General features: G+C 54.1%; 1 protein-coding gene across 5 annotated transcripts in view; it reads right to left on the reverse strand.

Moving 5' to 3' along the window:
- Positions 1-15,501, reverse strand: part of LOC126580900 (uncharacterized) — an 87,913-nt gene that overhangs the window by 42,251 nt on the left and 30,161 nt on the right. For all 5 annotated transcript variants that reach the window (XM_050244224.1, XM_050244225.1, XM_050244229.1 and 2 more), the window contains 2 exons: positions 9,448-12,883; positions 7,122-8,858 (listed from right to left, as the gene is read on the reverse strand). In XM_050244224.1, the coding sequence (XP_050100181.1) occupies positions 7,122-8,858; positions 9,448-12,883 (5,173 nt within the window). The remainder of the gene's footprint in view (positions 1-7,121; positions 8,859-9,447; positions 12,884-15,501) is intronic.

A 15,501-nucleotide genomic window follows, 5' to 3' on the forward strand; every position in this document is an offset into this window, starting at 1 on the left:
GTTTGCAATCAATTTGACCGGACACACGAATACTACTATATAGTAGCAGGTTCTCTCTCGCCATCGCACTCTGGTGGTGATGTCACACTGGCCGTGGGTTGACGATGTTATTGAAGGTTTCTCCTGGCGCGCGACTGTTGCATCCGTCGGTCGATCGGTTAGTCGGGGAGCTTGCGTTTTAATATTCATCGAACGACGGTGAATCGTGAACTGCCTACCAAATAGCTGACTAGTTAACACCAGGTAGAATCGGCGCCTCGAAGGCCTGTGCCCGGGCAGATGTTTTTTAGGGACCCCTTCTAGTCTGTGGATGACCGATGAACCATTTTCAACCTCACCAGTCCGCTCCGGATCCGGGTTAAGTTTTCCAATTTTCCCCCAAAAACCCAGCCTTCGATCGATGAAGAGCCGAATGGATTACGGCATCCTTGGGGCCACCGGCGACTAGCACCAGATCAAAGGCAAAAGGCCCCGAGAAGGGCCAACGAGAAGGTCGCAGCGAATGCGGCTAATGAGCCGAACTTTCGCAGAAAACTTTTAATTGAATCCAACACCAACACACCACCGACGACGATGGCAACGAACTGCCGCCCATGAACCGACCTAACTGGGGGAGTTGAGGTGTTGACCAGCATGGCCAGCAAAGGGTCAACTGACTCCCCGGGCGGCTCGAAGCAGATGGGACACAGATTAAGCGACAGACAACCGAGAGGGCGCGGTCGAATAAAAAAAAAAAAGGGTCAGCATCAGTATCCGTGGCGTTAATCTTCGTGCGAACAACACATCGTAAGCATTAATGATCTCTTGTGCTTACATTTTGGGACGCCACGGCTTCGCTAGTTACACGATCATAAAACATGTCGCACCAGGGTGTGCTAGGAAGCAGCTTGAACCACATTAAGATTCTCGTAAATGTCTAGTTCTGAGGAAATCCTAAGATCCGGAACAGTTGCCCTTTGAACGCTAACTATTACCATCAACTAGATGACGTTCGTTGGATTTGTAGTTCAACAATGAATAGCTAATCCAATTTCTCTCGCTCTACGCAATTCAACAAACCAACCAACGACCAACGGGGCGACGAGGTTCCACAAATTTAATATGATTTGGTACGAGAAGGTGAAATGGTGATGGTTCACATTCGCAGGAAATGGTAGGAAGTAAGGACGGATGACATTCTCGGCATGACATTTGGAATAATAGCATTAGCGAGAACCGGAAGATGGGAACGGGATGGAAATGGTGATAAGAGCGTCGTGCGGTTACGGTTTTCTGGCAAATTCCATTTCATAAAACTTACAGATCCAGCACCGGGCCCTGGGGCCCTCGGGGTCATACTCGAAAGCAACTTTTCCCGGTGAGTAATAACGACTCAAGAGACTCCACAGGATACCAGACCGGTTTCGCTTCAGTTGACAAAGGTTCAAACCTTATCAGAGGTTCAAACCGGAAATGTGGACGCCCAAGCGGATAACGCAAAGGAGTGCGGTGCGCTGTGGCCGCATTCCAGGGTTTCAAATATTTGACTTTTTATGCCACAGTTATTGTACGTCTCCGATTGTTTGGGACAATGCAATGCCTCTCCGAAACGCTCGTCCAAATCCTCAACCGTACTATCATCATCCGGAACACGTCAAAAACCGCAGACGCAGCAACATCGAGAAGTGTCCCCGTTGATCCCCGGCGGTCCCTCCTCCGTACCCCAGGATGGATGTGGTGTTTTTCGATCGAAATACGACGCCAGGAAGGTGGTTTCCGGAATCCGGACATCGAAACCAACACACCCACAAATAATCTTCTGTCCTCGCAGAGTAGGAGTGAGGAAGGAACGATTAATGTTGGCGAGACTTCCGACAGGGCACCAAGGGAGATCCCCATCGGAAGCCCGAAATCAATGAGACGTCCGTAAATGGCAAATAATTGAATGACCTTTCGGACTGGCGGATCCGAACCGTTCGTCCCACTCCCATTCATCATCTTTTGCGATCCGTGATGCCTTCTTTCGATCTCTCTCTACTTTACTCTGAAACAGAAGCACCACGAAGGACAAGGATGCCTTAAAATGCAAAACAAGTCGCTGTTATTCCGCTGGCCTTTCATTTCCTGCCGACATGTCCTTCGCCATAGGATGGTCTGTAGACAGATGGTGGTGGCCCAAAAAACAAAAAAAAAAAGGACACTCCACGCATCGTCTTCGGTGTTCTTCTGTGGCCGGATGTGCTCTATGTACCCAGAGCAAACGATTTCCTCCAGCTTCCACCACCACAACCGTATCGGCATCTTCATCAGCAGCATCTGCTGACTTCCTTGCCTTCGTGACACACATGTGCGTGCGGCCACGGCGTTGTGTACACCAGATGATGATGGCAATCTCGCTTCGTGTTTCGTGTTTCGTGCTGAAGATGCTGCCAGAGAGAGAGGAAGAGATGACACATACACGCGTCTCTTGACTGGAAGGGTGAGTCGGTGACAAACAGTGCGCCTTGGAGATGGCGCATTCCAGTGCTCCACATAAACTCCATCGCTCCAACCAAAGGGCACCAAAGCACCAGCTGCTGCGTAGCCGTTGCGTACGTGACGGTGACACCCGGTCACACCCAAACATCATCCAGTTCCGCTACCACGACGACATGGGGACGAAAGGGTGGTTTCACAACATAGTTCCACCATAGACCGCCCCGTGCCGCCGCAGGGTTCGCGTGGGTAAGCAAATTTTTACACATTTATCTTCCAGACGCCCAGAGCTCGACTTCTGCCACCGCTTCTTCTTCTTCTTCTTCGCAGTTTTGTGCTTAAAATAGCGCCACCGAGACCGAGCGGCATCCGACGGTCTGGCATCTTAGCGGCGTAATGAAAATTAATTTGTTTATGGTGTTTGATCCTTGTTTGCAAGCACCACCAGCCATCGCCGCCATGTCCTTCCAGTGTGAGGCAATTTGTTGTGTGGCGGAATGGAAATGCGCGCGTCAAACGAAAAAATGAGATTTTCTGTTTCCGCCACTACTCTCTACAGTAGCACACTGGCTGCTGGCAATGTAATTTGCTTCGTTAGCGACTGTGGCGCCGCAAGATGGGTGTGGGATGATGGGAGATCGGTGGCCTTGATCGACTTCCCTCGGAATGTGGCTCCGGTGAGTGAGTGAACGAGCTGCACATGACGTCCTCCTCCACAGTTCAGAACCGAGAACACATCGCGAGTGAGAACTAAAATTAAAACTACTCCTCACTCACAGCACAAAACGCAGTGGCAGGACCCCGGATTTCCACTTGGTCACTTATAGAACCACCTCTTTCTCTTCGTCGATCAATCGATCGATCTCGTCAACACTTCATAAAATGAAAATTACTTCGCTGTGCGAGCATTTCCATTTCCAGCACTCGAGCGCGCCCGCGGAAGGGGAGCCATTATGCCGAAGTGTGGCGCGGCCACCTTCATTCCACGATTTCTATTTCCAAACCGCCCATCGCCACATAAATATGCTGAGGCTGGTGGGGGAGCGGCGCTGGGTTTAAAAATCAATTAGTACTCCGGACCGATCCACCGACCGATTGGTGATGCAAGGAGATCACGGGATGAGGAGGATGCAGCCATGCGATTTATGAATCTCGCTCGCTACCCACACCGCGACCCACGGTAACTGGGATTCTGTGAAAATGGATTCTCGAGAACCGCCAGAGAGAGGCGTATCAAGCGAAATGAAATGGCTTTTCACTTTCCTCATCAGCAAAGGGAGAAGTGTGAGGAGAGAAGAGGGGACAGCGAAAAGACAAATGCGAACAGCGGATAGAATTCCATCAGATGATGTCTCAGGAGCGATGAAGGATTGCTCTCTCTCTGTTCGTCTCTTCTGTTGGATGATTTATCTCGTCTTGCCAGAGAATGGTGAAGTGGACTCTTTCTCCATCGATCGACTGATGGCCACTTTTTCAAAAAAAAAAACTGAAAATCCAACTTGGTGAAGTCCACATCCCCTAATACCTAATGGAGCAGCTCAACTTCAAGCCCTAGAGATTCTTTCGATTCTGTGACTTGGACTCGACTTGAAGAGCGCAGTAAGTTGATCGATTGATCCGTCCACAATCTGGATGGATGAACTGCCGAACTGCTCCCAAGCGCACCACCGTGATACGCGTCACGGTGCGAGAGACCTTAACTCGATTTTACGCCACTTCCGTCGTCGCATTCCGAGGCGCAAATGGAGTCATGAAGTGCTACTGTTCGACGACGATGCAACCAACCGTAAATGTTTGTATCGTCAGGCACACATACATCGGTCCGTTGTCACGCTACCGGGACAAGGAACAACCCCCTTGGTTGGGCATCGAGCATTTGGATAAATTTATGCTAGACGACGACACCGCGTCTGACGCGATGTCCAACCCGTGCTGCTGCTGTGCCACCAGATGTGCTATGGACGCGTATGGAGCAACAAAGTTGAATCTCGCACCGGACACTAGCCGGACGTGCCCGTTGGGGTTGGGGGCCGGAAATAAAATTCATTCGACCAACGGTCGATTCACATCCGGAGCATCATCCGCGCAGCCTCGGCTGGACATCGACGACCCCGATAATTAGATTCTGGTCACAGAAATGCTCACCACGATGACGCTTCTCTTTTATCCTCCTCCATGGTGATAACGTGGGTCGGTCTGCTGGAGCGCATTTACTACACTATCGATCCCGGAGCCATATTGGGCCCTTTTGAGCTGACGATCGATTTTCTCACCCCTTCACGGTGGCTCAGCCGCTCGAGAGGTGGCTCAGAGGTATCCATTTTCAGCATGTCCGCTTTTCGGAGCCCCGACACTTGTGTCTGAGCCGGGAAAATTCAAAGCCACCGAGCTGCCTGGGAGCTGCAGACAGTTTAAAGTGGCGAAGTGGTTCGACGGCGGAAAGCAGAAGCGGAAAGAAAAGAAGCGATGTGGCGGTGGCCAATGTGGGCCAACCAACAATCCCGTTATCCGTGGTGCGGTGGTGAGCTACATTAATTCAATTAGCTACAACGCCGCACGGTGCCGTGACCGTGGCCACCATCGCTGGGAGCAACCGGAACCCAACCGACAACCGAGTGGTGGGGCGGGCCACTGAACCCGAAGGCGAGCTACTGTAACATGGAGCCCTCGGTCTTCTCGCGCCACACGCCAATATCCGTTGCGTAGCGAAGGTTGCTGCAGAAAGGTATATACCCAAAGTTCAGACACTTCATCATAATCTCTTAGTAGGAGCGGAAAAGGGCTACCCACCATTAGAACTACCTGATGGTAGTGTTAACGCCCCGCTGTGTGGCCACTGATTAGAGTGCGAGATCCATATGGACCAAAAGTCTAGAAAATCCCTTAAAATGTGACGCCACGTCTCCAGTCTCCGGCGCTACCTCTAAGCTCTCTCTCTCTCTAGAGTCCATCTCAAAGCAGCTTACCCTCACCAACACAAACGCGCGTGTCTGTTACCTAATGCGTGCTCCAACTCCTGCGAACGTCCCGTTTACCCTTCCACCGGTCCACAACCTACCCCAAACAAAAAAGAGAAAAAGAAACCGAGGCGTCTATACCCGTTGGCCACGACCAAAGGTTAATGTGTGCATAAGGTACCTCCTCCGTAGCACAAAAAAGGAGGCAAAAGTCCGTTACAGACGTACCCAGGGGTCCACGCGTTCCACTCGGGCAACCCCGCGCTCTCGTGTCGTGGCCACGGAACCGTGGTAAGCTAATACCATCCCCTCGCCAGAGTGCCACCACCTGCCTACCCCTAATGCGGCTAAGGTGCTTGTGGTGCTAGAGTTTCGGTGCGAGCGTTGCCCAAAACAAAAACATTATCGTTCGGTTGGTGTTCCCGTTGCCGGTCTGGCCGGGTCGGATTGGGTTCGAGGTTCTTCATTTCGCCATCTATGGCCACAGCGTCGGTCGGTCGGTCCACATAAATCAGTCGTTACGACGTCGAGCCAATCGTTCTCCATCGTTCGCCATTTCGCTGACGCACGGACATCCGTTTCGATCGTGGACACTCCAGAGCCTATGTCCGCGGTGGACATGCCAGGATCGAGCAAAACAAACACTTTTTTTGTGTTTTCGTTCCATCCGAAGTCATTGTATTGCGCGCTCTTACACATTTTATGGCGCTCCAATAAACAGAAGGCCTGGCGACTATCTCCTAAAAAAAAAACCCCCGAACCATCAACATTCTTTTCGTGACGGGGCGCTTATCACCATCCTAGCGCGCTATTGCTACATCCCAATTCAGCGAGCGAACGCGCGTGAGTCTGATGCTAAAAATGGTTGCACGAGTTGTTGTTGGCGAGGGCCACAAAAAGCTAATTTCAGTTAATGCCACATCGCGATGACAGCGTCCACGGTGTCCGGTGGGAGAGAGAGACAGCATCGAGCGTCATTTAGGACAACATTCTGTTTCTGTGTTTGCCACCTGCCGCTGAACGAACACATCCTGACTATTATCATCGGGGAATCGGATGCAACATTGTGAGCCGAGTGCTGCTGACAATGAAGGCGCTCCGTGCGAATGGTTGTTCGAACAACCATGGATCCATCACCGAGAGGACGAGGAATCTGAACATTCCTCCGCTCCAGGAACCCTTGGAACGTCCCCAGGAGGACCGGGAGGGTCTCAGAGGTTTATCGCTCACGGGCATCCTTTTTTCCCCCTATTTTCTGTTCGCTTCACCCACCGCACGTCCTTACTTTCATTTCTTTGTTCTTCTTCTTCACATTCCATTCACCAGAAGCCATGAATTGTTGCATGGATCTTGTCATTCTCTCTTGCCTGGCCTTTGTCGGGTCCTTTTCGTGGACCATGGACTCATGGATGACCTTCCAAAGCGTTGCGTAGCGAATCATCAATCTTTCCCATCTTTCGATTCCCCCGAAGCACCGTAACACAATCGAAAATTCCGGTATTGCACTCGCGACGCGCGCACACACTACCAAACCGAGTCCTTCCCTTCATTTATTCCTGACGACTAACAATGTCCCCTTAAGTCACTAGAATGAGTACCGCGCTTAACGCTATTTGGGCCCCCGGTGGCCGATCACAGAGTCTCATCGACCAATCTGGTCGTCGATTGGCCAACGAAGAAGCAAAGGAACCGTTTGAGGAAGAGACTCACCAGAACGTTCCGCTGATTCTCCTTGTCCAACAGGAACTCCATGCTCTTGTGTGGCCGCTGACCAGGTTCACCGCCGGTCCGCTCGCTGCCCACCGTTTGCCGGTGGTTGTCCTTCATCATGCCGCTGGCTGTACCGGCCCCCGTACCAGCACCGCCACCACCGCCGATGGTGCGCCGGTTAGCCGCTGATGCCGTGGGATCGTGCACCTGCAGCTGCTGCCGGTGTTGCGCCGGATGCCGATAGTGATGGGAACCACCGCCAAGCTCCATCAGGGAGCGTGTCTTGCCCGAGATGATGGTTTCGTGTGTGTCCAGGTTGGTCTCGATAAGACCGATCTTCTGCTCGCTGCCCATGATGGCGCTGTGACGGTCCACGTCGTCCTCCTCGTCGTCTTCGTCGTAGTCGTTGTAGCGATAGTACCGATGGCCACCACCGTTGTTGTCCTCACTGTAGTCACCGTAGTGCGGTGCCGTCACGCGTAACGACACCGATGCAGCGGAAGGATGCGTTCCTTCGACGCTTTCGGAGCCACTGAAGAAGGACTGCTGGTGCTGCGTTGGGCTTCGCCGATAGTACGACGACGATGACGACGAGTCGGGCTCGTCGTGGTCGAGTTCGCGCGGTGGCGTTGACGAGGCCCGCAAGTGCTGCTGCTGCGCATGTCCATGCTTCTGGGAGGCCGGCGATGTGCTGGACCGCTTCGCCGACACTCCAACAACCCGCGGTGGTTGCTTCGGGAGCGGTGGCTTGGAGCTCAACACGTGGTTGGCACCACCCCTGTTGGTGGTGTTTGGTGGGGGCCAGTGGCCACCATCACTGCCATTGAGTGCCGTACTTGAGTCGGACCGATAGTAGCTGCTGCTACCAGCTGGCCGGGTGACGGCAATCTCGCAATCATCCGGTTCATCCTCGGCACCGGTGAAACTGTCATCAACCGTTACACCGAGCGTGTTCATCTGGCGCAGGCTCGTCTCATCGGAAGCACCACGGTGGCGTGTAGGATCCTTCAGTGGGATGTAGATAAAGTCCGCCGTTGCACTATCATTGCCACCACCACCACCGCCCTTCGAGCCTCTCGATGCAGTCGTAGATCCTGGCGCTCCCACTCGACCATCGCGCACTTTATTGCTGACCAAGTTGTTGTTGTAATTCGCACCTCCACTCGCACCATTGACACCGTTTGTCGCTGGCGTTGTCACACCGAAGGTCGTCTCTTTGTTGTTGTTGTTGTTGTTGAGCGCCTTTTTGGATTTGTTGCGGAACGAGAATCGGAAACCGGACGATATGCGCGACAGGAACGTTTTGCTCTTTTTGTCCGCTTTGGCGTTTTTGAAGTTACGGATCAAACTGCTGTTGGTGTTGTTGCCGTGGCCATTATTGTAATGTCCCGTTGCACTCGCTTCACTGGCCATAAGGGCCGCCTGGCTTGCCAGCAGCGTGGCGCCACCATTTCGGCCCGGCTCTTCACTCGCGGTCGTTGACATCATCACACTGCGCATCGCGCGCTCATCATCACTTGCACCACCACCACCACCTTCACCGTTCGCCATTGCCATCATTTTTGTACCACCGCCCCTGTCACCTCCTCCAACACTACTGAGGGCACTATCACTCTTGCTGTTGTTCTTATAGCTGCTTATTGGATGCTGTTGCGATTGTGGCTGCAGCTGATGATGCACAGGAACACTCCTCTCGTCGGCGTCACCAAAGTTGTCTGGAAAATAGGAATCAGAACGCTTTCCACGGAAAGAAACGTTAGTCAAAATGCACTTTGGAGTTTGTAATAACAAATAAAAAATTACTTAAACTGAAACTATGACTTGCAACCTGCTCCGTTGTGTCGATGATTCGTTATCAGAATCCCGCGAGCTATCAGATATGTCCTCCCAATTTCGTTACCTTTTCTTAGCAGAACACGGACGCACGTCCGACTCGGTTGAGGTTTTTACGAACAGTGCCGAGTGCGCGCCGAGCGATCGCGGGCACGATCGTTCCACAGCCGATCATCTCGCACACCAACACGATCGTCATGTAAACACGAGATCATGTTGGTGGGGTCTTTTCAAAACAAAGTAAACTTCTAACTTTCGACTGTTTGCAAACGTCCGGATCTCAAGGAGCGGTTCCCGTTGTTCCGGAGGCCACCAGTTCCGGATTTGCTTCCAAAAAAATAGCGGAGCGAAGATCATTATCCGGCTGTGGACGATCGCGAACATCGATTGAGCAGTTTGGTCGATTCTTCCCTTTAGCCAAGACACAGTTGCATCGATTTAGCCGCGACACAACGTGAGCTCGAAAGTGAGAAAATCTAGGAGCGTTACTCACCGTTACCTCCGTTACTGATCGTGGCGTAACGCTGATCTCTCCGCCACCTTCACCGCCACTGCCTGCCGTCGAAGGAATCTGTTCGAGCCCATACTCAACACTGTTGGCATTGATCAGCGTGTTGGTGTGCGTGATCAGCTGGGCATGATCGTAGTCATCCGGCTCGAACTCATCATCGTCGATGTCGATCTCAAAGTCCTGGTTCGAGATGATGCTCGCGTTATCATCATCGTCCGGCTCGAGATCGGAGCCCGAGTTGCTCTTCCAGATGATCTCCGATACGATCGGACAGAAGCTGACGCCCTTCGAGAGCCCACACTTGGACAGGCTGGTCGATGCCGTCGCCAGGATACCCGTCGATCGGCCGAACGCTGCCGCTGAAACGTTTCGGAGTGAGTTGTGCCGATGATCCTCGGTTTCATCACCGGTCCCTCGACCTCCTGGTCGATCGTGCTGCTCCGCATCCGCACCGTAGTAGTTAAGGTTCGGTGTGCTGGCAACGAACTCACGCTTCACCGAGTACGATGAGTAACGATCGTTCACCGTTGACGGTGGTCCACCGGCGGCCCCGCCAGCCCTCGATGGATGCAAGCTGGTGGCGTTCAGGCCACTCGATCGGCTACCGGCGGAGAAGAGGTTCAGCTGGCTGCTGGATTCCGTCGGATCGAAGGTACACCGTTCGAGGCTGGCCGCATAGCAGGTGACGAGGTTGGTTGGATCCTGATCGAAGGTACGCCGACCGATCAGCCCCGGCTGTTGCTGTTGGTTGTTGGTCGTCACGGCCACGTGCGGGTTCGTTTTGATCTGCGTGCGCCGTGGTGGTGCTTGAGGTGCAGGAGGAGGTGGTGGCGGTGACGTCATCGGAGCGGCTCTCACCGGTGGTGGTGGAGGTGGTGGAACGGCTGTGGGCGAACGGCGCGTAGGGACCGTCGTCGTCGTCGCCCGCTGTTCATGCAGGAAAGCGGCGATCGGCTCGTACGCCTCCGCTTGATCGTTGATGATCGACAGATTGCGGTCAAAGTGTGCCGACAGTTCCTCCAGCAGTGAGTTGAACACGTTCTTCTCGTCTCGATCGAGTGGAAAGATGCGGCTTTCCTCATCGTCGTCATCACCGTCGACGTCTTCCGCTTCCTGAAGCCGTGCGTCCACCACCTCACGCGCCCGTTCCCGATCCATATCGAGACACCCAACGCCTCCCACTCGAACCGGTACCGTCGTTCCACACTCGATCGGTCGCAAGGGGGTTCGTGGTGCCGCACTCGCCGTCGATCGTCCACCCAACCGGGTACCGCTGCTGGTCCGGAACGTGTTGCGGCCACTCAGGAAGTACTCATGGCCCACACCAGCGATCAACCGGCCAGTGGTGGCGTCTTCTTCGTCCTCGTCGTCACTGTAGTTGAGCGCGGTAAGGTTTGCGTAACTGGCACGAATGTTCTGCCTCGGTTTGACCACGGACGGTGAACCCGCACAGAATGTAACCGACTTCGGGAGACACTTGCCACCGGACACCTCACTGGCCCGGTTCCGCCCGAGTAGATCGTACAGGTTCACGTTCTGGCTGGCAACGCTGGCGTCCGGTAGGGGCGGTGGGGATCCAAAATGGCCGTTACGATCTTCGTCTTCGTCGTCACTGTTGTAGCGGCGCGCACCGTACAGATAGAGACACTCCGGTACGCTGGACACGGTGAAACTGATCGGATCGTAGAGCGCACCGCGACCCGATGCCACACCACCGGTGACCGACGACGATGATGACGGTGATGACGCCCGTGGCCCTCGGTGACGCCGCTGCCGATGGTGTCGTTGGCCAGCGCCACCACTACCCCCGCCAGCCAAACCGCAGTACAGGAGCAGCAGATCGGGCGCGCTAAGGGAGAGACCGGTTGCAGCTTGCGGCCGGCGTACACTGTGGGATGCGCTATTTTTAGACCTCCTCTCCGAGCGTGCTGTCACCGGCGACGTTCGCGATAGGGACTCGACCGAGGAGGAAGAACCGCACGAGGGTGAAGATTCGGCCGGATCGTCGCTACTCGGCGGTGTTGGTGGTGTCAGCCGCGTTGTACTGCACTGTGGTGACGATGCTACTGCTGATGGCCGTTGTTTACAAAGATCGTGCTCTATTTTCGTCCCATTATGTGTGTTGCTCCAACGTGCGCCACCCTCATCCGTGGATGCCGGCTCGATGTTCGGTGAAATGGTGGCAACAACACCCTTCGTGGCAACGCCATTTGGCTGCTCGTTGGGCCAATCAATTGTTTTCGTACCCGCGGAAATGCATCCCGCGTCGTTCGTCGCGTGTTGCCCGTAGGAATGGTGACCGTAGTGGTGGTGGTGGAGGTCCCCTTCACCGTCATCCTCCTCATCGACGTCACAAACGGTGGAAAGGCGATGATGGCGTGCTGATGGCGTTGGTTCCGGCACAACCGAGGACGCTGGTACCGTGAATCCGATATAATCCATACTCAGCGGTTGCTGCTGTTGGTGTTGTTGGTACTGATGATGATGATGCTGCGTCAATGAGGACACCACCGGGGGCATCAACTGACTGCTTCCGCAGGACAGCAGGAAGCTCACGTTCTCGGCGGACCCAAAGTTGGTTAAACTTTTCGATTTCACCAAGCGTAGATCACAGTAGCCACTGTCTTCACTCAGACTGTCGATCGAGTTTTTACTTCGGTGGCCCGGTGGACCCGGATGACGGCGCCAACGCGATGAACCACGGGTCGATTCGCGCACGGACGCACTCAGCAGCTCCTCCTCCGTGTCACCGGTATCATCCGGTGAGGACGATGATTCCACCCGGTCGTCCGGCGTTCGTTCACCACCGCTAACACCGACGGTGCCACGGTGGCCACCACACTCATCACTTGCGTACCGATAGCCACTGCTTCCGGTGCTGCTGGCGTTGCTTTCGGGGCAACTGGCCGGTCCACTACTGCCGCTACTGCTGCTCGTGCTACTGACACTGGAGGACGTGGAGTACAGCTCGGAATCGCTTATGTTGAGGGCCGTCGACTGGCCGATGCTCTTCTGGATGAGGTTCGATGTCGTTAGAAGGTTGCTGCCCGACTGCTGGCTGCCGTTTCCTGTGCCAGCGCTCTTGCCACCACGTCCGGGTGGACCACCGTAGAACGTGCTGAGCGTCGCGGTTGCCGCGCTCGTTGATACCTCACCTCCGCTAGTGGGACCACCACCCCGTGTGGTGGTGTTGGTTGTCGCGTCGCCACCGGCACTGGTGGTGACATGGGACGACGATTCGGTTGAGTAGAGCGATGGGGACGATCCGGACAGGGGATGCTGGTGGGCCGCGGACTCGCTCTGCAGCTGGCGTTCCAATGATTCGAACTGTATCAGCGAGGAGGATCGGCTTAGCGACGCGTACGATAGACTATCGGAGTCCGTAAATAGATCGTGGCCAATCTCGTCGAATCGTAACCTGGAAGGGGGCAGAAGAAGTAGAAGAAGAAAGAAGGCAATGAAAACGAGTTCCACCGATTAGTGACGGGTTTGGAGGGACCGTAATGCTGTGGCACCGAATCCGTGGCGTGGCGTGGCGTGCTGTTCCCTTCACTAATAAGAAGCCTACCTAGATCGAGAAAACCCTAGCGAATGCGATGCCAGCCCTAGCGAGACTGACTAGTGCGAACGCGATCTAGCAGACCACAACCGTCACCATCACCACCAACCAAACCAAGTGACCTTAAACAGTAGGCCGGGCGCGCGTGCCAAAGCGTCCGGCAATTAGAATATCGAGCAGCCAACGCCACACTTTGAATGGATCAAAGCTGATCCAGACACGGCGCTTGGCCACTCGACGACGAGCACGCACTTCAACCACGTTGTGAGACTGTGTCCGTGCAGCTAGCCACTCTGGAGTGGCCGTTCCGGAGGTAGTAGTGTGGCTACGTGATGCCCCGTGTCTTCGCATTCGATGTAAACAACACGGTGGTCTGGTCGGACTCTAACGATCCATCTCCTCGCCGTGTTCTGCTGTTGCTACTGGGTGCCAAAATTGGTCTTCTCGTGATCTCGTACCCAACGGAGAGAGAGAACGAGAGAGAGAGAGAGCAAAAGGGGTTTCACTGCGCGTTGATGGCGTTTGTGTCTTCGTTGAATCCAACGTCTTTGTTCGTTTCGGAACGGTTGATACTTGGTGGCGATAGGACGGAGCAATCGGGGTACGGGATCGCGCAGTCCGTGCCGCGGTACTGGACACAAACACAACACAAACCATTCCGCGCGAGGCCGTGGGGTGCTGCTTCAAGGGGGAGGCGACCTTGCACTCCCTTACTCCGGTAGAGTGGATCGCACTTTGAAGTGGTTGCTTGGATTCGATACAAGAAATTCCACTGTTCCACCACACAACCAACACACGGTGCGCAACCAACAAGTAGCCATTGATTAGGTGGTTTGGTAGCAGCCTCAAGTGTCTCGAGGCTGTGTATGAGGCTTACCCATTAACCAGGGCAACCCACGACGAATCACTCCCACACGGGGATCTGGAAGCAAGTGGCCAGCAATGGAACTTGTGCGCCACACCTTGGCTTGACTTGGGCCAAGTGAATGAATTTAAAGTCAACCTTTTGCGACAACCACACCACGAGCCGAGCCACGGACACAGAGTGTCGTCCAGTGTCGTTGGGGCTGTTATCACCTCGCTTCGCCGAACATGTTATGCGATGGTCGTGGTTGCAGGTGGAGCAAGGAGGATGGTGAGGAGGTTGTCGCGGTCGCGAATTCTTACGCGTCCGTGCGGTATGGTTGACCAAGGGGGGTGGAGGCTCAATAGCATCAACAGCAGCAGCAGTTGACGAGTATTGATTTGGAAGCAACAAAAAAAAAAGAATAACAAAATGGAAAACCAAACAGCAAACAGCAGCACTAGCAGCACCAACAGTTCGCTAGCTCAATGTCACCACATGGCCTGCCGGTTGCTTGGGGCCACCGATCGGCATGTCGAACGCACCGCGCACCCGCGGAAAAGGAGCGTTTGTATGATTCAAGCAGCGCACGAAGCCACACGTGATTTGCATTACGCGAAGGAATGATGATGTGCGATGGCGCAGCGCAACGGAGAAGCTGTTTAATTGGATTGGCCAGGTGCTGGAGAGGGAGAACACCGAGAGGCGTGGAAACTTTGGAGTTTTTGATGCGATGACTCGGCATGCGTTCTGGCACGATCGTGTCGAATTCTAGCCTGCCACGATGATGATGATGCGCTAGAGACAGTCTCTTCCTAATGGATCATCATCATGGACGTTAGAACAGTCCGCGACCGATCTGGCGGACATAAATTATTCAATGAACACTCGCAGCATTCCGGGCGCGATCGTCAGCCACCCCACGCACTCAATTAGGTGGGGGTTACGTTGGTCACAGCGGGCGGAATTCGTTCACCAACTGCTACCTCACTGCGCTGGGTGTGCTGTAGCAGGGACAGAACATTCCGACCAAGATGGCAAACGCATCAAAGTGCAGTGGCCGATCGATGATGGCACGCGCATCGCATCCCCCAGAGACCTACTTTATGGGGCCTTCGCTTTTCCGAACCGATGGCGCAGATGCCAACATTAGTGTCACGTATGCTTGCGGCTCTCTCAGTCTTGCGCTTTAATAACTGCTGACAGTTGGCATCCGCCAACGGTACCGCTGTCTTTGCGACTGTCTCTTTTGTTGAGGGCCTTGATGCCAGAAGCGTGTGATGCGGATATGTATTTGCCGTGTGTGAATCTAAAGACGGATTATCGTGCTAAATTACGTCGGTCTGGCCACGGTGGCACCCTTTTCCGGGCGTTCACGTGCGTGCGGATGCGGTTAACAACCTGATTATGATTTTGAGCTGCGTCGGGAGGGATCGGACACCCTTATGCTGATGCCATTTGTGTTCGTTTGCAACCTGACCAAGAGGGGAGACAGTATGATGCACTTCATACAAGCCACAAGGGGATAATCTTCGTGTGTAGCAGGGTTCCACGACAGTTTCAATTGATGTCGTTTTAAAACTATGCGTTTTGGGTGTGCTTGCCGTCCCTGGCCAGCACCACAGTTGACGCT

The sequence above is a fragment of the Anopheles aquasalis genome, chromosome 2 (genome assembly GCF_943734665.1).
Source record: "Anopheles aquasalis chromosome 2, idAnoAquaMG_Q_19, whole genome shotgun sequence".
NCBI classification, from domain to species: domain Eukaryota; kingdom Metazoa; phylum Arthropoda; class Insecta; order Diptera; family Culicidae; genus Anopheles; species Anopheles aquasalis.